General features: G+C 38.3%; 3 protein-coding genes across 9 annotated transcripts; 1 reads left to right on the top strand and 2 right to left on the bottom strand.

Moving 5' to 3' along the window:
• The first annotated feature begins 523 nt into the window (after window positions 1–523).
• Window positions 524–9128, top strand: ccm2 (CCM2 scaffold protein). Its single transcript, XM_044106074.1, has 10 exons — window positions 524–987; window positions 4579–4755; window positions 4915–4998; window positions 5731–5914; window positions 6636–6772; window positions 6906–7041; window positions 7166–7223; window positions 7302–7428; window positions 7563–7701; window positions 7913–9128. The coding sequence occupies exons 1-10, from the start codon at window positions 958–960 to the stop codon at window positions 8215–8217; spliced, it is 1377 nt and encodes a 458-aa protein (XP_043962009.1). The 5' UTR covers window positions 524–957; the 3' UTR covers window positions 8218–9128.
• fam167ab (family with sequence similarity 167 member Ab) lies at window positions 8860–16032 on the bottom strand. Of its 6 annotated transcripts, none has more exons than XM_044106079.1 (4): window positions 15924–16008; window positions 14755–14824; window positions 12912–13263; window positions 8860–12204 (listed from the first exon to the last, which is right to left on the bottom strand). In XM_044106079.1, the coding sequence occupies exons 3-4, from the start codon at window positions 13254–13256 to the stop codon at window positions 11941–11943; spliced, it is 609 nt and encodes a 202-aa protein (XP_043962014.1). In that variant the 5' UTR covers window positions 13257–13263; window positions 14755–14824; window positions 15924–16008; the 3' UTR covers window positions 8860–11940. The 6 variants fall into 6 exon arrangements, with proteins under 6 accessions (XP_043962014.1, XP_043962012.1, XP_043962015.1 ...); XM_044106077.1 differs by having other exon boundaries at window positions 12912–13266; XM_044106080.1 differs by having other exon boundaries at window positions 14751–14824.
• A 211-nt stretch (window positions 16033–16243) lies between these two features.
• On the bottom strand, window positions 16244–23140 carry lca5 (lebercilin LCA5). Of its 2 annotated transcripts, none has more exons than XM_044106952.1 (10): window positions 22807–23140; window positions 22268–22398; window positions 20751–21169; window positions 19826–20067; window positions 19384–19689; window positions 19044–19181; window positions 18867–18963; window positions 18624–18760; window positions 18343–18520; window positions 16244–18224 (listed from the first exon to the last, which is right to left on the bottom strand). In XM_044106952.1, exons 2-10 carry the CDS (start codon window positions 22270–22272, stop codon window positions 17311–17313), a joined length of 2436 nt encoding a protein of 811 aa, XP_043962887.1. In that variant the 5' UTR covers window positions 22273–22398; window positions 22807–23140; the 3' UTR covers window positions 16244–17310. The 2 variants fall into 2 exon arrangements, with proteins under 2 accessions (XP_043962887.1, XP_043962886.1); XM_044106951.1 differs by having other exon boundaries at window positions 22803–23140.
• Window positions 23141–23405: the final 265 nt, after the last annotated feature.

Consider the following 23405-nt stretch of genomic DNA (forward strand, 5'->3'; position numbering starts at 1 on the left):
TATATAAACAAGTTTATCCTGTAAATTGACTTTGTTAAATCAATTTAATTTTGATTTAACAAAGTTGTTTTTATCAGATTTAACAACAATAGCAAACATATTGTAATTTTTATAATTTTTTTTATTGATTTCCTAATATAATTTGAAGATCTCTTTGCTTTATTTTTTATGAATCAGGTCCAAACTCGAGCATTGGGAACCACATATATAAAACACATGCCTATCTCCTTCCAGAAATTATTTTTATCTTGTAATATAATCTTTAAACTATATTAGACAAAGAGTAGGATAGATGTAATTAGCACTGACTTAACTTACACCTTTATATTACTTTGCGTTTATATTTAACGATTTGATTTCTTATTTTCTCTGTTTTGATGACTAAAACAATTAATAAAATTAAGCAATAGAGCATAATTGCCTTCTGGTGTGGCCGAGTATGTGGTATTCTGTGGATTTTTTTCAAATATTAAAATTTTTTATACCATTTCTTAAAATGTTTTGTAATTTTTTGCCGCTTTCGTCCTTCGTATAAGTGCAGCAATCTCAGTAATGCACAACTCCAGCAGGCTGTTTTGGTTTGATCAAAGCAAAGCATGCTGGACTACAGTTCAACGCCCAAAATGGCGGCACGATTGAAAAGTTTTTGCTGTTTCCATCGAGTTTGTCTTTTTAACAGACCTTTTCCGCAGTTGCTCTAGACACACGCCGTGTCTGTTTTCTTTTAAAGTCACTGATAATCAGGGTTTTTGTCTAACTGTTAAGCCGTAAGTAGGGAGCAGGGATGGCGAGTTGCTATCAGCTCCTAACTGGGTATCTCTTTAGATACACAGTGCTAAACTAAATTAGCTTAGCAGGCTAACCGCCTTTAGGTAGGTGCTGTTTTAAGGCTCCTGTGGTCTTACCCAGTCTCACAAATCTCCGGGCTGAAGGGAGAATGAAGAAGACAACATAAAGATGGAGGAAGATGTGAAAAAAGTAAAAAAGGTGGGTTGCGGTGCACTTTTTTTGCACATTAACCACATGCTAACTTATTAGCTTGCCGGGAGTAAGGCTAACTGTTAGCTAATTAGAAAAGTTTGGTGTTAGCTGGCAAGCAATCATAATCAAACATACCACTTTACAGCACTAACTTGTAGATAGTATGTTTCATAAGCTATTCAAAAGAGAGAATACTCGTGAATATTGCATAATGTCTGATTAGTGGAGTTTAGTGCTTTGGGTTAGGTTTTTGTTTCAAGTCAGATCTGCATTAAACTTTTGAACGATTGGTCTTCAGTACGTTTCCATGTTATAAACGTCGGCGCTTTTCACTTTTTTTGCTTCACGTTTTAGTTGTTACTCATCGGCAATTATCGGCTTAAAGTTTTTAAAATACCATTTAGGAATTAGTGCATAACTAAGAATACTGCATTCAATTATTAGAGATAAGCCTATTCCTTAATGGAATAGGTGCCTACCGTAATGCCTCAACGCAGTACCCTATATTCAAGACACAGACAAAACACGTTTGCTTGATGTCAGCTGGTACTAGAAACTATTTTTGATAGTAGTTCTGGTTCAAGAGAGTGAGCAGATTTGCTATCTCCCCCTCACAAACGGACCCTCCAATACTATGCAATGACTCGCAGCTGATGTGGGCTTTACTTTCTATACTAGATGTATAATAATTTGCAAAGGTACCTTCTGTCGTTTTCTTAAATGTCAAAATGGGACAAACGGTGAAAAAACAAACAAGCTACTATATACGGTAATTGTTTGTCATTGGAAGAAAGCGGTGATCAAATTTTATATCCTTAATGGCACAAGTTTAATGCCTCTTTGTAATGTTTATTTTGGTACATGGGCAACTCAACCGAATGCAGTTACTATTTTTACCACATGGTGCTGATAGAAAATCACTTTAATGACATGATAGATTGCTCCTTTTAATTTTACCAAGAGTTATCTTGACTCATGTTGTTATGCAGTATTTGGTCTAGAGCAAATATATTCTGGACCATTGAGGTTTGAAATCTCATTTGAAGGAATATCATGGCTGAGGTATGTTTTTCGCCAAACATCAACAGAAATTTCAATTCTGTAGAAGCTATTTCTTTCAACATTAGTAATCCACTAATGCTACCAACTGAATTTTAGAAGTGAAAGAACTCAATTTATAAATATAGAAATGTTACTGCTGAATCAACCATATCAGCAGTATCAGCTGAAAGCTATATACTTATTATATAGCTTTTAGTGAATAATACCAAGACATGAATTTACATGTCTCTGTTGTTAACCTCGAAAAGTGTTACTTTACATATTCCATGAAAGTGCCTTCCTCTTTTGCTGTTCTCTCGGTTAAGAAAATGTAAAAGTTATTGGCAAGTAAGTTGCTTGCCAAGGCTGCTGTATCACATGTCACTGACAGAAGTCGTAAAATGTTAATGTGTTGAGCTGTGGCATGCTATTAAATAATGCAACGGCACTACCATGGTGTTGTAGTTTAACTTTGTAAGCAGCCAAACATCATCAGTGTAATCTGTCTGCTAAAACAATTATTTTCGGGCTGTACTCAAACGTATTTGCTTTGAGAACTGCAAATGGGATTTGTTCATCAACATATGCTTAGTTGAGAAAGTGTCATTAATCTTAAAGAAATTCAGTATTTAGTTTATGGCAATTTTTGAAGTCTCATTAGTTTTTAGTGATAAACATTTCAAATGATCCTTTCAGTGTGAATCCAAACAGGTACTACCTTAAAAACTAGATTAGGTACCTCTAGGAGACACTGCAGAAAATATTTATAGGGGTGTAACAGGAACATTTCAAGATATTAAAACATCACCTTATTTGGTCCCTCTTGAAAATGAGATCCAGATGTCAAGGGGATTTACCTGGTTAAATAAAGGAAATATTTCTTATGATGCCCGACTCAAAAAGTGAACAGCCTACAGGCAGAGTAAAAGAGTCGTGGATTAAAAATATCCATTGATTAATCCATTTTTATTTGTGTAGCATTCTCACACACAATAAAGTGACCAAAGTTCTTCATCTGTAAAATAGGCAAAGAAAATGAAACAAAAGAAACAAGAACACAATGCCAGCATAAAATAAGCAATAAAAGCAGGAATAGAATTAGGGAGCCTCATTCTCCAGCTCCGAAGAATTAAAAACCAAGGAAAATAAATGAGTTTTTAGAAGAGATTTAAAATCATCCAAGACAATAAATATATAAATATAGACATATTGTGGGACTAGCGGTTTGAGAAACGGCTATCAATCATACAATTTTGTCTTGGAGGAGGTTTCTTGTCTTTGTAACTTTTTGTGTTATTTTCACCAACCTGGCAAGAAACATGACAGTTACTGTGACAAAACAAATAGGAAAATTGAGCAGCTCTTGTTTTTGATCTATGTGAAGAGTCAAAAGTCAACATGCTAGTGATGCTTATATGTAACTTGTCTGACAAAGTCAGAGTTGAATCTAAAAATAATAATGAGAAAAGCAGCATGCATGACATGAATGTGAAAATCTTGTTTGTGCATTTCCATTCTGTAAATCTATAACATAACCAATATTTGAGAAGTGACTGGTGTGGTTAGCACAGTGAAATGCATGTCGTCCTTTCTTGCTGTGGTTTTGCAGACTTATGCACAGACTCGGTTGCAAAGTCCTTACAGAAAGAGAGTCGGGCAGAAGCTGTGACATCAGAATATTAGTAGGTTTAAGAGCGAATGCACAAGGTTTATCGAGTGAGGGTTTTTTTTGGCCATTGTCTGCAAAGCAGACTAACAAAAGGCCATGAGTAGTCTGCTGCAGAAATGAATGTCACAACATTTAAAGCGCGTGTCATCACAGGAAGTTGTGGCCAGTTCCTTTCCTGTTCTTGTGCCTGAGTAGAAGTCAAAGACACGTTCCTTCCCTTTTTTGGGGTCACACCCTTCATGCGCAGCGCCCAGGTCTGGTCCTCTGTGCCTTTCGTCAGTTGGCAGGTGTTAGTTTGCAAGATCGGCCAACTGGGGATAGATTGGTAATTGTAGCTGCACCGGTTGCCGGGCTGTAAAATTACTATTGAACAGGTGTGTGTGACTGCTTGCTTGCGGGATCATGGAGAGTGAGGTAACGCTTTTTAAAGTCTTCAGGGTCCGAATAGATTTTTACGAGGTGGCTTAAAATATCAAGACCTTCAAGCAGATTTTGTTTTCGCTTCTGCAAAATGCAGCATTTATACATGGTGATGTGTTTATATTTGAACTAAACTCTTAATATCATTATTATTTCTTTTGCTTTTGTTAAAACAGTAAGGAGAAACATGAATGCCATCAAAAGCACTTTACTATTATCTCTTTGCATATTTATTTGTATATCTAAGCAATAACATAATCAGACTACTGAAACTATGTGGGAGTATTACAAAGAGAGCTATGCTATTTAAGTTTGGCATATGACTTTAATAGAATAGTTTGGCCCATTTTGCTGCATATATGATGTGAATTGGGCATGTTTGTAAAAGCACGTCACTGTTATGTTTGCACATATGAACATCAGCTTATCTATTCTTCCTCATCACCTCTCTGTTTTGTTTTCTATAGCCGGGGATTGTGTCTCCGTTCAAGCGGGTCTTTCTGAAAGGAGAGAAGGGAAGAGACAAGAAGGCTCAGGAGAAATCCACAGAGCGCAGGGCCCTCCATACCTTCTCCCTGTCTCAGTCTGACCACCGCATTGACCCTGACATTCTGCTTAATGACTACATTGAGAAGGAAGTAAAAGTGAGTTTAGCTATCGACGTATTCGTTTCTTGATCATACACGTATGAAAGGGATCTAACAAGTTGGTTTTTCTTGAGTGAGGCATTAGTCTTAGTGATGAATCTTAACCAGCATGGAAAAACTCCTAATGTAAAATATTCACCTGTTCCGTCCTGTCAGTATTTAGGGCAGCTGACATCAGTTCCAGGATACTTGAACCCATCGAGTCGAACAGAGGTTCTGCAGCTCATTGACAATGCAAGAGTAAGTATATGCACAGTGTTAGCCTGGACCATCAATATGATTTCCTTACATCTATGTTTGGGTGGTTACTAGTACAAAGCTGACAATAGCAGGAAATAGTTTAAGCCCAGTGAACTAACTTTATGTACAAAGATCCAACTTTTTGTAACCACTTCGGCTGTATGCTTTGGGTTGTTTTCCATTTGGTAGATCTCTTTGTAGCCAGCAGATAACAACATGCTGCCACTTCCATACTTTACCGTTAAGATGGTGTTTCCAAGCGCCCCCTATTAACGCCAAATGTAACAATATTAAATATGACCAAATAGTTTTCCGTTAGTTTCATCAGACTACAGGAGATTTTTCTAAAAATGAAGGTCTTTGTCCCTGTGAGAAATTTGGCCACATATATATATATATATATATATATATATATATATATATATATATATATATATATATATATATATATATATATATATATATATATATATATATATATATATTTGTGTAATGACTTCCTATTTTCTCGCTTTGCTTTAGAAGTTTTCATTAATGACTGGCTTTTTTTGCTCTGTCTCTGTGAACATGAGAGTTAAGATCATTGCACTTTTATTTGTCCATTTCCACATTATCATCTGTGTTTTCAGATGATCCTGAAGACTGGATCACGGTTGGCTTATGGTCCAGTCCAGATCAGAGTCCGTACTTTGAGAGTTGCTGATGTAATGTTTTCCTCCTCCTATTTTTCAGAAATCCCATCAGTTGGCGGGCCAGCTGACATCAGATCAGGACGCAGTTGTGAGCTTGTCTGCGTACAACATCAAGCTTGTTTGGAGAGATGGAGAAGACATCATCCTTAGAGTGCCAATCCACGACATTGCTGCCGTTTCATACATCAGGGACGACTCTCTGCACTTTGTGGTTATAAAAACAGGTAAAAGGAGAACACCGCTTTGAAGTTGCAGCAGTATGAGATGATCTATAACACTGTCCGTGGAAATACCAATAGAATTTTTCTGTATTGCAATTTCAAAGTACAGCCACAGGAATTGTGCAGCCACAATTCCTGGCTGCACTTCTATCCAGCAGATGGCAGTAATGCATAGTTAAACTTTTTAAAAAAGTGAATAAATCTCAAAATCCTTTTTGATAGCTTTTCTTTTCACCATTCCAAGTGACAAACCATCTGTGAACTCTTGACCCTGGTCTGTTGGCATTGTGTAATTCTACCCTCACTAGCAAATTATTTGCCATATTGAAATATAATTTCAAAAACTTAAAATGGACTGGTAAGTGATTTTTGACCACTTATATCTACAAATGCATTGATTTCCGATCACTGACAGAAGACTATGTGGTCAAATAAGAAGGTGAGAAAAATCAGTTTTTGGTAACAAAAGCACTGCCCAAAACTGTTTTTATTGGTCTTATTAGTGCAAATTGCATTTTCTTTAGGAACTACATCACTTTAGTCAAAACTTGCCCCACAATAAGAAAATATTGTTTATAGGCCACTGTAATACAAATTTAACTTCCTGTCAACAGAACTATTCCAGCTAAAACTGATAAACCCACATGATCAGGTTTATTGCCACTAATGTCAGGGTAGCAGTTAATCTTATGAACTGAAGGTTTAGTGTTTTTTGTTTTTTCAGCTCAAGAGTCAGGAGGCTCTCCCTGTCCCAGCTCATGTCCCGACCTAAACAAATCCCAGACTCTCAGCTCCCTGTCAGAGAGCGGGGCTGTGCTGGTGGAGGTCTGCTGTCTTCTTGTCCTAGCAGTTGATAATAAGGTACGTGTCCTGAAATGTATACAGATGCTGCTGACAACTTTAAAGCCACCTACACTGTTAATGAAAACTAATGACAGTTGCATAGCATTAGGGTCAGAAGTGAATGTTTCTAATTTTTCTTTTTTTCTTGCAGGCAGCAGCGGAGGAGCTGTGTCTTTTGCTCAGCCAGGTCTTTCAAATTGTTTACACAGAATCAACTATAGACTTTCTAGACAGAGCCATATTTGATGGAGCTACAACACCTACAAGACACCCTTCTTTGTACAGTGGTGAGGAAACACAGTCCCTATAAATAGTGTTACATAAACTGTTTACTGATAATCAATTACATAAAGCTTTGTGCTCTTATCAAGCCGCTAACCTAAAGTTGTAAATATTTTTGTCATTTTAAAGACGACTCTTCGAGCAAAGTAGATGTCAAGGAGGCTTTTGAGAGAGAAACCAGCCCGTTGTATGTACATTTGAGCACAACCATTTTTGATTTAAAGGCTGGTTCACTTACAGCTTACACTGGTGTGTATTTATTCAGTCCTTTCCAGGCCACAGAAGGAAGCTCTCCATCTACATCCACCCCTGCATACCCTCAGACAAAGGCCCCAAGTGAAGGAGAGCTCAGCACCACTGCTGCAGAGCTTCTGCAGGACTACATGACTACAGTAAGGCATTTCATTTATTTATTTTTTTTGCCTCATAGGGAGCACAAATGGCTAAGGCATTCTCTAAAACACTTTTTAATGTGTCAATGATGTCTGGCTTGTGTTTTTTTTTTTTTTTTTTTTTTTCTACACAGTTGCGAACAAAGCTATCATCGCAGGAGATCCAGCAGTTTGCAGCTCTGCTCCATGAATACAGGAATGGTTCCTCTATTCACGAGTTCTGCATCAACCTGCGACAGCTCTACGGGGACAGCAGGAAATTCCTCCTGCTTGGTACAAACACCTTATTTCACCGTAACAAACTTTTGTCAGGCTACAATTTGATGATAATTTAATAGGCCATGGAACATGGAAGAGGCTAATTTTATTTTGACATGAACATAAAGTACCAAGAAAACATACAAATTTGTGTATGTTTCATAAACATTTTGTATTTTCTTCATGTCTAAGAGATGTTTGACATTATTTCTGTCCTCCCTTTAAGGCCTGCGTCCCTTCATACCCGAGAAGGACAGCCAGCACTTTGAAAATTTCCTAGAGACCATCGGAGTGAAGGACGGCCGCGGCATAATCACGGACAGCTTCGGCCGCTGCAAACGCACGCCCAGCTCCGCCTCCGACTCCACCACCAATGGCAACGGTGCGGCGGGAGGAAGCGGCGACAGCACGGCGTCGGAGGAGGGCCGGGACGCCTCCGAAGGCGACGAATGGGACCGTATGATTACTGACATCAGCAACGACATCGAAGCTCTTGGCTGCAGCATGGACCAGGAGGCGGTGACCCCCTGACCTGTTGACGTGAAACCATGGCCACACCTCAGACGAGCGGTTGGCTTTACTAAAGCGGATCAGATGAAGGTGGTCCATAGCACTGACCTAAGATTTGGTTAAATGTTTATTCCTCTAATTATCAAGAGGACGTTCTATTGGCCCTGTACATTTAAGGAAAATCTTTCTGTCGAGTCGACTTACGCACTTATGCAGACCTTGTAGTGGACTTGCAGTTGTTGTTTTACATTTCAGCTGGATTTGCCTCAGAGTTATTTTAAAACTTTTATCTTTGGTTTTATACTCATTTATTGGCAGCATCTGCCACTTCTCTCTGTGATAAAGCTTGGCTCTCCAGTCAGCGCAGCAGCGACTGGAGAATCCACCGGTAGACTGTGCACACATTTTAGAAGGTTAAGACTGAGATTTGTATCTTAATTTAACCATAAATTAATCGGCTTCATCCACCTTCGGTTTTCTTCATTTGTTTTGATGTAACATTTTGCTAGGTGTAGTATCGTAAGTTCTGCTTTTACCTCACTTTGTTAATCAGCGCTTACTCAGTTTATATGTTTCTGCCTTATTCAAACTGACCTAGAAGATGCTGTAAAAACAGTCGCATTCATTTAAAGCCACACGGTGTGGACTGTATTTTTTATTTTATTTTGACAAGGCCAGCTTATGGATGGTTGATGTAAAATTTTTTCAACATTCAGGTCATTTTTGTGTTACATTAAATTTGTCGTTGTGCCTAAACACTGCAGTGCTGCTGCCAGCAAGTTCTTAGTGACTCTTAGTGCAGTTCTGCAGCAAGTTGTGGTTATTACATAACAAATCAATTACATTGATTTATATTTTGGTATTGCATAATTGCAAGCATCATGATGTTGCATAAAAATAAAAAAAAACACTCGTGACAGTGTCTCACCTAATTACTGTGTCCTGGTGTTTTAGTGTGCGGTTTGAAGTGGAAATAACAGCGTTTGACTCGACTTCCCTACACCAGGGAATTATTTTACAATCTAATTATGATCCTTGGATCATTTGCTTGGATGCACCTAAGCTGCCCTGGAACTTGATTCAGCTCCATCAAAGTGGTTTTGCTGAATGCTGTCACAGTCTGGGATTACTTTAGAGTCTCGGGGATGGAGATACTGGCAGGACAAGCTCGGTTTAGTCACATTCCATTCTCTGATGCCTCTCAGCATGTTTCTACTTCCTGTTCCTCATCCAATTCCAGAGGATTTCACTCATTTAACTTTTAACTTTAATCCCAACTCTTTTTACCTTGGTCATGTCATGTGGATTGGAATAGAGCAGAACTGTAGAACGGGGCTTCTCCTGGATGACTTTATTTGAACCATGTGATATTGTCCCTCATTTGCTTTGCTTCAGCGGGAGACTGAATGATTATGACATGCTGTCAGTGCAACCAAAATGTTTTCTCACATTATGGGGAGAAACACTAATTGGTCCTCCAGTAACTTCTCGTCTTTAATCCAATTTTAGAACGAACAGAGCTCCTCTTTGAAGCAAGTAATTACGACATAGCAGAGCTTGTCAGATGAAGCCATTAAAAGAGAAGATTGTGTTGTTTTAGAGTTTGCCCCTCTAGTACTGACCAGAGCCCCTGTTATTATGCCTGTATGAATCTGCCTGGGTGTTCTTCCTGTGGAGCCATTAAATGGGCTCCAAAAAGAGGTAAAAATGTCTAATTTTGGATAATCTTACTGTCAGATTTGGCAGCATTAGCTTAAAGTTCAGAATACAGTCACATCTTTGTCTAAACTAATAAGTCGTAGTTAGAATGTCTTGTTGACTAAGAAAATATTAATTATTTTTTACCTTTACAGCTGCTCAATCCACCTGCAGCAGATGGAAAGCACCTGATGTGTATTTTAGCTTATTTTCTTTTATTTACTTTTGAAGTTACTGGTTACCAGCAGCTCTTTTAAAAAAAAAGATAAACCAATTGACTAATAACGTCAAGTTAAAATCTTATTTTTCTGTTCATAAGTAATGTGTACAGTCTGGCTGGAAAAAACAGAAGTTTTTCTAAAATTACCATTCCTATGTTGGTAAAGCTATTTTTCCACTCTTGGACATGATTCCAGGACCGGATTCAAATTTTCCTCTTGCATAAAGTTTGTAAGTCCACCCCAATTAGCAGTAAAATTTTCTTATGGTTGTCAAAGACTTTGAGTTAATCACTAATGAATGAACAAAATATATTTTCAGTAGGAAAAGTTAACATAATTCAAGTTAAAAAAAAAAATTCTCAAGTTTCTTTTTCCTGTTCGTGGCACCAAGCAGTTTCATCTTCGCAGTTCATATCTGAGAGATGAGCCAAAACGCTCCCACACAGAAGTGTCGCTGTGAGTCTGAGAAGGAAGTCTGGGAATCTGGCCCATGTCACGCTGCGGTTCACCTCGGTGACGTTTCTGTCTGCCGCGTTCACGCTGCAGTTTGCAGCCTGGCCCTGGTGAGAAGTGGCTCTGTCTGTGGTGTCACATCTGCTGTTTTTACTGGGAGCGGGCAGCTGCTGGGGGATTAATTTCTCTTTCAGGAACATAAAAATCAGTTATGTTAAAAAACTTAATAGAGGACATATTTTGTAGAAGCTGCTTAAATCAGTAGAGACTTATTTAACCTACTTTTAAAGAAAATATCCAGTCTTTCATTTTTTTGGGTGTCGTGTCAGATTTCATGGCTGTCATGCAGATAGTGATGAGTTTCAAGGTTCCCATTTTATCATGCAAATGAGTGTTTAGGCATGACATGAATAACATCATAAGGAACAGCTGGTGGGCAGAGCTGCAGTGTGAAGAAAACATTCTTCACTTCAAGTAAGTGATGAATTTGTCTTAAACATTTACTGCACAGACACCAGTACATATTAAAAAAATTATTTGTCTCTCTATAAACAACTGTGTATTACTAGCAGTAATAACTTTAAAAAGAGATGTTGGTCATACATGGAAATCTTTACACCAACTAAGTTCTTTATGGGATTCTCCTTTTGGACAAAGATTCAAGGATTAGAGAATGGTGTCCACTTGTTGCTGCTTTTGCACTTGCCTGATTCTGTTTTCAGTCTGCAAGCACAGAGGACAGTTATTCAAAGATTATCTGAACAAAGGGTGGAATTTATGTAGCTCTCCGAAACTTAACGGAATAAATTAAGGTTTGTGGAAACAGATCAGGCTCTCTGGGCAGGCTAAAAAATTAACTCTAGGCTTACGATATATTTTTTGAAAATCCTGTGGTAAAAGTAAGTCCCGTTTCTCTTGAATAAGCCTCATTGTGAAATTGATGTGATACTATTTGCCTCAGTTTCAGGTTGTTTATTTCTGATCACTTCCCATCAGCTTTGTGCAACATCTCTGTCTCCTGACTGGAAATTCCAGTTAGTAAGTCAAAATCTTGATTAGTAACTCAAAAATCAATAGATAGCTTAAAGCCAGAAATCAAAGACTGTACTTATGTATTTCAGTTTGCAGTTTTTTGAATCAATACTTAAGCACTAACGACACCTGCTAACAGCTTCCTTATTCTGTATTTTGCTGACGGGACTCACTTCTGAATATATAGCAGCACTAACTCAACAGTAAAGCCTCCAAGAGCTGTGCCTACCCAAAATAATTACAATTATTCTAGCAGATTACATGATTAAATCAATAATTCAAACTTAGTCCTCAGCAAGTTTTTAAGGATTTCTTGCAGTCACTTTACACAAAGTTTGGCCTAGCAGAGTGAGAACCTTCGAGAGTTAATGTTCATCTTAGTGACTCCGATTAGTCTCAGGGGGGCCGAGAGCCCGAGCCCTGGGGTGACGGGGCACTCGCACAGCAGGTCGGACAGCTCGTCCTTCTCCTCAAGGCCGACGGTGGCGTCGTTGAGCATGCGACGGTGCAGGTGGCACGTCTGCTCGATCTTCAGCATGTTGATGTCACTCCGGAGACGAATGAGCTGTCTGGCCAGCTGCTGGTCTTGCAAGCGCATGTCTGTCTAAACAAGAGAAGACAAGAGGCAATTACTCAATCAGAGCACTGGACATTTTTGTTGTTTTCATTGTCACAACAGTGCATTAAAGCTGTTTTAGAGTGGACAAGCCTTCCTCTAAGGCACTTTTAGGGCACTTACTGAAATGTTACAAGTTGTTCATTGCTTATATGGACTTTATTGACTTCAGATCTCCCTGTGTGGTCTTTATTCTGAAGCAGCATCTAAAAGGAAAGCTCACAGTGGGACATCCACAAACAAACTTCTCGTTTTTTGCTCATTCCCTCCTTCTGCACAAAGATCACAATCAGCTGGGGTCTTTGTGCAATATGTTTGCGGCCTCATACTGTGCAAGTCCGCCTCCATAAGTGCCTCTTTGTTTGCTCAATCCGAGCTCATGAGCCGTGGCTGAATATGCAGAGTAATTGAGCAGAGTAAAGATGATTACACTTGCAGAAAAATCAGTGTAATTCTATTGTCAGATTCACAATCAATCACACTGTCTGACATGAATGGCATTCTTCTGGCCACTAATTGGACAGCGTGAGCTTTGTTAACCTCTAATTGGCTAAGCAGCAAAAACAAAAAGAAAAAAAAAAAGAAAAAAAGGTTTGCATATGAATCTCAAATGTTGCACAGTACTTCTGTGAAATATGGAAGCAAAACAAATATGTCTAAAATGTCCAATGATAAAAAGTATTAAACCAGCTCACCAGTTCTTTTCTGAGCCAAGACAGAGCTTCGTCGATGTTTTCAAAGCCCTTCAGCACACCTGAGGGTTGCTTTCGCTGACTTTTATCCGAGTTTGCTGCAGTCTCTTTGTACGTGACTGGTTGCCCATCTCGCTCCTCCTGAATCTGGAATTTTCCTGTCTGTGAATCTTTGAAGCTTTCTGCCTCCAGTTGAGCTTTCCACTCCAGATAAGACGGCCTCCTGGTCTCCAGTCTTAATTTTTCAGTCAAGGCCTTTAGCGTCAATAGATCGTCATCTCCATGAAGATCTACACTGCTCCTAGACTCTGCCTCCTCCATGATCTGTGGAGATGAAGTGGTGTCCATCACCAGTCTGCTGAATGCAAAAAAAAACAATAAACTGTTAAAACTAAAACCCTACCATCTTGATTGGTGCTAGAGTTTTATTACAAATGCATTGTTTACTCTGAAAACCAATGGCAACTATCTGCCACAGGCAGGAGACAAAACCGAAGAGCTAATCACCCTAAAGCCTAACAGTTAATAACAAGAATAAACTAAGGCTAAGTCCACTGGGGGTATCAGACCACCAGGATTTTAATTTCACAGAAACAAGTCATCTCCAAAGCAACCACACAGTCTTCTGATAAATAAACAATTTTCCACCTCCTGTCCACAATGTTTATTGCATCAACCAGTCTTATCAGGTTACTGGGAACTAGGGCGCTATGGCCGGTGGCGCTAGAGTCACTTGTGTCTAAGACGTAGGGAGCATTATCAATCAAGATTCTGAAGGGATTTTAATGGAACAGTGAAACAGTTGAAGCTCAATTATGTAATATAATCCCACAGGCATATACAGCAAGATGGAAAAAAATCCACAAATTCAAAATAAAGGGTTTGTTATCTAACGTAGGATAATGGAATAACTGCATCATCTCTAATTTCTTCATAGTTTGCTGCTGATCTAGACAAGATGGCTAAAGATCCAATTTAAATATGTTCCGTTCCTTTATTGTTGTAGACAATTCTTGTTTCTCAAAGTCATTTTTCTGAAAACGATGAGGTTCTGTTAATAACTTTTAGAAAGCCCAAAGAAATGTATATCAGGAGTAATTTAAAGCATGTCAAAAAATAGTGTATGTACAGTATGGGCTGCCTGGTGTTTCCAACAGGCATTAAAGCATCAAGACTTCTTAATAGCAATAGCATTGGAGAAGGCAGTGAATGCTTTTAGCAATATGATCACACAAAAACTAGCTAATTAGAGCTCAAACAAAATCTGTTAAATTTGTCATATTTAAATCCATTCATTATCTAGGTTTTTTGGGGGTAAAACAGTATGCATACTGTGTATGCTGAAATTTAAGCTCAATTTTGAAGTTTCATAGCTGCTGACTGATTAGTTTTAACAATCTAAAATGCAAAAGTAATCTTCTCTGAGCTGCAAATACACGTTTTTGTGACTAGCACTCTACAGCAAAGGGTTGAGAGGATTCATCAAGCACATCAGTACTTTGATAACCATCAGAAGGGAAAAGGATATCTTAGGATCAATTCTTTTTTATAGAGCAATCTGCATCCTACAGTCAACACAAGAGAATGGCATTGCTACAGTCATTTATCTCCAAAGCAAAAATTAAGTGAAGCAAACAATGTACACTCTCCATTTCATTGTGGTGCAAACATTAAAGCACAAAAGCAGATCTCCCACTTTTTTTGTTTTCTTGCTAAGTGGTCTCAAATGTTCCAAGAGCAAACCTTCAGTGAAGTCACTGTCCTTGTATCTAATGATCGACTTGGCTTTCCTGCATGGTAGATTAGACCTCTGACTGTGCAGAGCAGCTGACTTATGAATACCTACAAATGGATCCGCTTCTTAGTCTCGGCAGGAATCAATGTGGCCCCAGAGACAACGCTGTTACAGAAGAGCCCTAAAACAGGAAGCATGCATTTTTTTGAAACATTTGTAAAGGCTGTGAGTGCAAGCTAATGAGTTGATCAAAATTTTGAACAGGAATTGCTGAGCAAGGAGGATTTGCAAATAGTCCATAACATACTCATGCTAACAAAAGGTTTTAAATTACTTTTAAAAAAAAATCTTAATTGATCTTGTGTATTCTACTGGTTTTTGAACAAACATTAGGATCTCTGTAAGAAATTTGTAAGACACTTTTTTGCAGATTTATTATATAATACAGTATATGGGTTGGAAAACCCACTGTTATGCCAAATGTCATAATCAACCACCAGACTGGTTACTCTGGTTATTAACTGTACTTTTGTGGAAAAACCTGGCCTGACTAGGCAGCTTGTAAAGTTTGGCTCCCGTATCTGGAACATTGCAGTCATGTCTACACAACAAACACTGCCAGAAACCAATCAGGCTTTAGTGTTATGTTTTCCATAACCTGCCTGTTATTATGTCCTAGAGAGGTTTCAAATATCAGAGGGTATACTACATGAAAACATGAAAATGTTTTCAATAAACATAAGCCAAGCAATGCCAACGGCATTGGCAAGCTCAATTGTATATGGTTGTCATGGTATACCATTGTCAGCTTACCACAACAATGGTATACCTAATTATACCATTGCCAATGTTTTATGTTTAGAAATAAATATATTATTTTTGTTACTTTGAGAAACAGTTTTAGCATAACTCCAGAGGAATGCCAATTCACAAAAAAAACTTAAATTTTGCTTTACCTCTACCAGTATTACATGATGTATGTAAATCAATTTCCATCATATTTATAATATATATAACAATCATAATTTACAGTTTATTTTAAAGTTTGGTAATAAACTAACAAAATATAAAAAATCATATTTCATGCACTACATGTCATTCTATTTGACATGTAGTGCATCAGCAGACATTGGAACATCACCAATCTAAGATCCAAAAAAATATTTCCACAAAGACTATTTTATATGAGAGCAGTAACTTGACTCTTATTTCTTTTTTTCTTTTTCTTTTCTGCCACACGGTGAGAGATGCAAACGCAATAGGAAAAGTGCAGAAATTACCTTGTCTGAAAGTCCGAGCGGCCGCATATCAGCTCGTCATCGCACAAGTTGTTCATTAACTGCAGAGGTGAAGCCCACAAGAACCGCTGTTCTGACTGGAGCAGCTGAATCCGAACGGGGAGCTACCGGAAGAGGGGCGGGAATAGTTGCGTCAGGCCGTGGTTGCTCGGAGACGCTCCAGACACCGCAGCGGGGCTTCCCGCTTTGTGGAGGACATTCCAAGAGCGCCACAGTCCGATAAGCTGGCAAAATTGTAAAGTAATATGACAAAAGCCTATGGATGAACTTAAAAAAACAAAAAAAAAAAAACAATGTCAAAATTAAAAGTCAAGTTATTTTTATTGTTCAGGAATTATTTAAAAATATGACACAATCTACAAGAATAAACAATTTCACAAAAATTTACCAAATAGCCTATAAATACCTGACAAATTAAGTACAATTAAATTAAAATTAAAGACAGGTTGAGAGTGCTTACATTTGTGTGCAATGTTGCTGTATAAATGTTGGATTTTTATTTATTTATTTATTTATTTATTTAAATATGAACATCAGTTACCATGGACAGACCCTGAAAATGTGACAAGATTTAGCCAACAGGCTAATTTTCATCTGTAGTCCCTGACAGGTTTATAGTATAGCAAGATCAAAATCATTTTAAGCATACAAACATATAAAATAGAATAAAAATCCTCCAAAACGAGAATGTTAGTGCTCATTGTCTGTGCCTTTGGAATCAGTGCAGGATAAAGAAAGCCATAACACAAGTCATAATGTTTCTGTTACAACTGGGCATACAACACCAATACTCTAAAAACATTTATAGATGCTCATGAGCATAAACATGCTGATTGTCTAACTATTTCAAATATATATTCTTATATTTTAACCTCTCAAAAGACTAGAAATTCATCTATACAACAGATGTGTAATAATAATTATAATAATGATCAAATTAAATAATTTTGTTTAGGAGACCTCATTCAGATCCGCTAAGGGGACAGAGTGAAGGCCGGCCCACCTCAACCAAACAACTGATCTAAATATCAAGTTGCCAAGATGAAAAAGTGTACTAAAAATTTATAATGTCAGTAAATGCACAGAATAAATTTAAATCCCGTATGTAACCCCACAGTTTATCTGTTATATTACACTATTGACTGCTTACATTGACACTGTAGGCAGTCAATGCAGTGTCGATATATTTGTATTTGAGCTGGTTCTACACAAAAAATGTTTTGCGCAGCATTTAACAAGAAAAAAATGACTCCCCTTCATCATTATTTCAACCTGAGTTATATCCTGATTAAAGAATGCACTCACTGGCTACCATTGAAATATTTATTTATAAAGTGAGTTCCTCTATGTCGTCATCAAAGGAGGGGATTTATAAAGTGAGTTCCTCTATGTCGTCATCGAAGGAGGGGATGGCACGGATGGCAGGTTTACTGTCTGCAATGTTTAGAGCCTTGTCGATGATAGTGGAAGACGGTGGAGGTGTGGAGGAACCCGAACTGAAGCGATGTAAACCTTCCCGTCTTGAACGTACCCCGTTGGTTGTTGGAGGGCTATTAAGTGCCTTCATTTTATTGGAAGCACTGAAACTGTCACCAGCAGGAATGGTCTGGGCACCAAACAGCTGCTCCATGAGGCTTGATTTCTTGTCTTTCTCTGTTTTTGTTTCTGTTTCCTTCTCCATTACCATCATTCCAACATTAAAAAGTCCTATGGCTTCTAATGCAGTGTTTTTGTCGTTGCTAGGCGGAGCTGGAGGGAAGCCAGGGGTAACCTGGGATGCTAAGTGTCCAAACGAAGGTGCGTACCTTCCAAATGCCAGGTTATCACTGGAGGTATGGGGCCGCAATGCTCTCCTCCCAACTGTAAAACCTCCATGCTCCGCACTTTGTCTCCTCCTTCCATCTGCTCTATCTCCAGCCAGCATCGGTCCTGTCTCCTCTGACTCAGAGTGGTTGAAAACCGAGAAGTTACAGTTTCTATCCTCAGGTGGATGTGGAGAAGCGACGTTATTAATTTTTCTGGATTCAGAAAGAAGTGACTCATTGAACACAGACTCCTGGGCTTCCTGGTTTTGACGATCTATTTCTCGCATCTTAGCCAACAGCTGCTCTTTCTTTCGACGTGCTTCCTCTGCCGCCTGCTGACTGGCCGTAGATTCTTTGTTCCATCGCGCCACCTCCTCCTGGACGTGGCCGCGCTTCCGGTAGTTGTCTTCTTCTGTCTGGCTGAACAGGGAATTTGACTTCTTGCTGTCCTCATCCTCCTCCTGTTCTTTCTTTATGTCTGCAGATATAATGTGTCAGGTTAGGATTAAAGCCATGACTGGGTATTTCACATAGATTGTGCAAAGATAAAAGCAACAAGTGTGGACTGTCCCTGCTCCCGTTTAGTTTCTTTTTACCATTTTTTAGTCTGCTCAGCTTCTTTTTGAGGACATTCAGCTCCTGGTCGAGTCCCTCTTTCTGCTGCGCCTCCTGCTCCCTCACCAATTCCTCCTCATGCCTTCCTCTCGTCTTGTGTTCATCGCTTTTTTGAGAAACCTTATCTGACTCTGCTGCTTTGTCCACTTTGTCAGGATCCTGGATGACATAATGTCAGAAACAGAATGAAAGATGTGAATTTAACCAAATAACTGCACTCAAACAGTGACCCTGACAGAAAAGTAAAGGATGAACAAGGCACCTTCAAAGACAGGTATTCGCCAGCCGACGATCCGCTGTACTCATGGGTGTCATTAATGGCCGGGGGTGGAGAGGGGAAATCCTGACTTGACTTTTTGTCTTCAGTTTGAACTGCCTTGGTGCTGTAGAGTACTGTGACTAAACAAAATAAAAACAGATATCATGTAGTAAAGGTCATATTTAAACGGAAATTCCCTCATAAATCACCTCTGTTTATCTGTCTTTTTGCGTAACAGCGACTTACGTTTCCGCTTTGCGCTACTTTCACCATCTTTCCGCAATGCTGGTTTCACCAAACGGTTGGAGTAAATATTTTTAGCATCTAGCTCTCTTTCCTTTTCCTGATCAAAGAAAAAAAATCTCAGTGTGCAAGATGCAACAAAGCTTTGCTCAAAGTCTTCAGGCATACTTGTATATATACCTTGAGTTTATTGGTCAGTCGGTCCAGCTCCTCCTGCAGAATCTTCACCTCCTCCTGAGAATTAATAGTCTTCTTCTTCTCTGCAGCAAGCTGCCTCTGAAAACTGTTGTTGATCAGCTCAATGCTACGCTCCAAGTCCTTGAAATACACACACAAAGAAAACTTTACACACCAACCTCGCCAAAAGAAAACAAAGCAACCAACGCAACATTACAATGAAACTTTGAACAGTGGCATGAATGTATTAATACATTATGAGCAATTTGCAGCGCACTTTAAATATGGTACTACTTCGATAGTGATAGAAATCTAACAAAAAAATAACCATGGATGAATTTACCTTGACTTTATGCTGTGCCTCTTGGGCCCGAGTTTTCTCTTCTTCAAAGCTACGACTTAGCTCATCTCTGGTCCCCAATTCTTGCTGGTCCACCAGCTTCTTTAGTCGCGTGACAGTGGCTTGGCTCCGATGCAACAGCTCCTCGCTCTCCTTTAACCGCCGCTCAGCTGTCCGTTCCCGCTCTTGTGTGCGCCGCAGTCGCTCCCGAAGCACATGGATCTCATTGGAGTGGCGCGCCAGGAGCTGGGAAATCTCACTTTCTGTGTCGTCGTAGCGCTGCAGGGCTTTTTCCTGACGTACTTGAAGCTGAAGTTAGAAAAAAATGAACTTGTAAATGTAACATTATGATTACTTAATGACACTATCTTGAGAAGTCTTATTACAGGATAAAATGATTTACTTAAGAAAAAAACCTGTTAACTTTAACAGAAAGCAAGTTTACCTGTCTTAGAGTTCTATTTTCCTTCTTCAGTTCATCATTCTGCTGCTTTAGTTCAGCAAGAGAGTTCCGCAATTCATTGATCTTCAGTAGGCGGGCTGAAAGCATCCGCTTGGTCACCAGATCCAGGTCTTTAGGCGGTGTAGACTCTTTGCTTTGAGACCGATTTCCCTTGCGGTGGTGCTGTGTAATGGGAAGGCCTCCAGGTCGCTGTGGCCGAGATCCATTCCAGCGCCCAACCCCACCTGCCAAAAAAAAAAAAAAAAAAAACCAACAAACAAACAGATGGTTTAGATTAAAGGCATGCTAATTGGTTGAAGTTTAACGCTGTTCATCAACGCATCGTCTTTGAACTTAGATTAAAAAAAAATGTCCAAATGGAGCTTGAATAACAGCATTATTATGAATATATTCATTCATTTACAATTAAAACAACTTAAAACTGCCTCTGTTCTAGAAGACTGAGATGTTAATATTGGGGTTATACTGCCATCATCTGGACAAAAACGAATAAATTGGTATGTGTTATTTACTTAAGAGTCTTGCAAAAGTCTTCATACTCTACATTTTTGTCACGTTATGATCACAGATTTCAACAAGTCTTATATGGATTTTATGTGATAGGCCAACACAAAGTAGTGTATTATTGTAAAATGGACACACATACACAAAAAAGATTTTTACATTTTTTAAAAAGTTAAATCTCTGAAACATTTGTTGTATTTTTATTCAGCCTCCTCTACTCTGAAACCTCTACATAAAATTGAGTGCTACCAATTTGCACTTAAATGTCCCCACATTAGTAAACAAAGTCCACCTACTTGTAATTTAATTCCATTAAAAGATGATGGTGTTCAAGTAGTTTTACAATGTACAGTATCTGACAACTAACACAGATACAAAATTGCAAAAATAACAATGTACGTACGCAGTTTGTGGGGTGGACTTCTACAAATCTGCTTTGCCTGGAACCCTCTCTGTGGAACTGGAGATGGCGTGAGTGACTGGGAGAAAGGTGAAAGTGAGCGTTCCGACTGTGTAGCGTTCTCATAGTCCTCAGAATATAGTGACCCGTCACTTCTCCGACCCTCTCCATCTGAAATCCGGTCTCGATCTGGATCGGATCGGCAGGTTGTTGCTTTTGATCTGCTGTCAACACTGCCAACCATCGTGTCTTCTCTCTGAATTTTTCCCGGATGGTCCTTTCTGTGCCTCTGCCCCGATGATGCTCGAGAATCTTTCTTTGTGCTTCGACGGGACTGGCGACTTATAATCCGGTTGTCCTCAATCGCTTCAGGGACTTTTTCTGATTCTTCCATGCTGTCTGTTTGATAATGTGTGCTGAATCTGAAGTGAGAAAAAAAACAAACAAACAAAGTTTTGTTAGAATACTTTAACTATAGCCATAACAAAGGATGCAGAGTCTTTGTTAAAAATAACAGTGGGAAACTAACCTTAAAGCTTGTATTGCAATACTAAATTGCGCACTCTTACATTTAGCTGAAGTTCATAATAAGCACAACCAGGCCAACTGGTTTCACTAGTGTTTTCAGTATTATGTGTCTTGGTCACTAAGCAGCAATACACATGAGATTAAAGTTTCCATGAGACTGTATTAAGCTTAAGGGCAAATAATACTGTACTACCCCCATCTCCTCAGTGAGTTAATTAAGAAGTAGATATAAATTTCTGGAAGTACTTACATGCAGTAATTTAGACAAAACAAAGTCAGACTTAATAAAAGATACATTTTAGCCCATTAAGTCACATTATTTTATTGATATCAAATATAGTTATGCAAGTCAGACAATTTTCTATTTTCCCCCTATTTTTTATAATAGTGAGACCAGCATCAACTACTATTTTATTAAAGACTAATGAATAAAATAAAATATAATAGAATAATATTTTGTTCATCCCACAGAGGAAAAATATTGTATAGTAACAGCAAAGTGACCATAAAGTAAAAGGATACAAATACAAAAATTTAAAAAGAATACAAATATTAGGTAAAACGCTCTAAAGCAGAAACAAAAACAGAGAGAAAAGAAACATATGCAGTAATGAATAAATAAATAGGAAAAATAAATCTTAAAATATATAATTCTAGTGGAATAAAGTGTACCTGTACAAATTGTATAACTGCTTGACATGTACCACTTAATACTGTGTGCCTAGGAAAACTAATCAGTGTTAATTAAGTGTAAACGTCATGTACACCTCTAGTTCTTTAGAAGCACAGAGACGTATCTATGGCAACATAAAAACATAATGGCAACATACAAACATAAATAGAAGAGATCATTTGTTTGCAACATGAACCACAGGCCATATTATCCAGCAGATTTTCTAATGATAAAACATGTTTATACAATATGCAATATAATAGATGTGAATTCAGTCTCGAGTCAATATTCTTAAATAACAATGAGATTTTACACTCACCCCATGTGTCACATTCAGGTCATTTCTGCTGTTTTAGCCTCTTCTTTCCTTAGTTTTTTTTTTTAACAACCATTAAACTGGCCTGTGTTTTTACCTCCCTTTCTGTGTTTAAAAATTGATCCAACTGAGCTCTGTCAAAACAAAATTAAAAGGCATCATCTTACACACAACAGCAATTAAGTACAGTTCTTTGTGACGCCAAATTATGGGATTATTGCAGTTTGAGTGATTGGCAGGTAGACTGTTGACAGAATCCATGCCAAGTAATAGTAACTAAATACATTTTCTCTGTAATTGAAAGGGTCTTCTTACAAGAAAGGTATAATAAATAAAATAAAACTAATTTACATAAAGACACGAAGTAAAAATAACACATTTTTGGCAACAGAACATTAGTAAACCTAATGAGAGCTAATAGTGGTTGTTGGGGCAGAGTTGCTCCTTGTAACGGCGCTAAAACAAATACACCTATATTCAACAGGTAGGTGAAAACTGAAGGCTGCGTTTACAGCTGTTTAATGCTAGTAGTACCCACCTACCTGCTGCTCGTTTATTTCTGCTATTTTTCTACTGTTTCGCTCCGATCAAACTTCAGAGCTGGGACCAGATTCATCGTAGATTCAAACCGCTAATGTTAGCTAGTAGTAGCAAGCTAGTTCGAGCTTTAGCCGACTTATCCGTAATTGAAATAGAAAATGTTCTCTCCGCTCTCTCAGAAACTACACTGTAATGACTGGTCGTTTAAATATATTTCCCTTTAATCATCCGCGTAAACACAGCGATAGCACAGACGCCAAACCGTAACCTTTATCTTTCAATCCCCATGATTCAGTGCAACCAGCGACGCTGTGCCATGGCAACCGCAGCAATTGTTGCAACACCTTTAGTCACCAGAGAGGCGCTGTTGTTCTTCCACCTATTGGTTCTCACAAGTTTTAGTTGATGTAAAAATCGGACCACGAAATAACGGCATAAATTGGTCGGTTTTGCACCTCTCTTCATTGTGCTATAGATTTTATTTTTTAAACAAAAATAAAATTAAATCAAATCTAATTTTTGATTATGAAGTTTTGATCAACTGTGTTGCTTATACTCCTGTTAAATATTTTGTATGTGTGTTTTAAATAGATCAATTAAC

The sequence above is a fragment of the Gambusia affinis genome, linkage group LG22 (genome assembly GCF_019740435.1).
Source record: "Gambusia affinis linkage group LG22, SWU_Gaff_1.0, whole genome shotgun sequence".
NCBI classification, from domain to species: Eukaryota; Metazoa; Chordata; class Actinopteri; order Cyprinodontiformes; family Poeciliidae; genus Gambusia; species Gambusia affinis.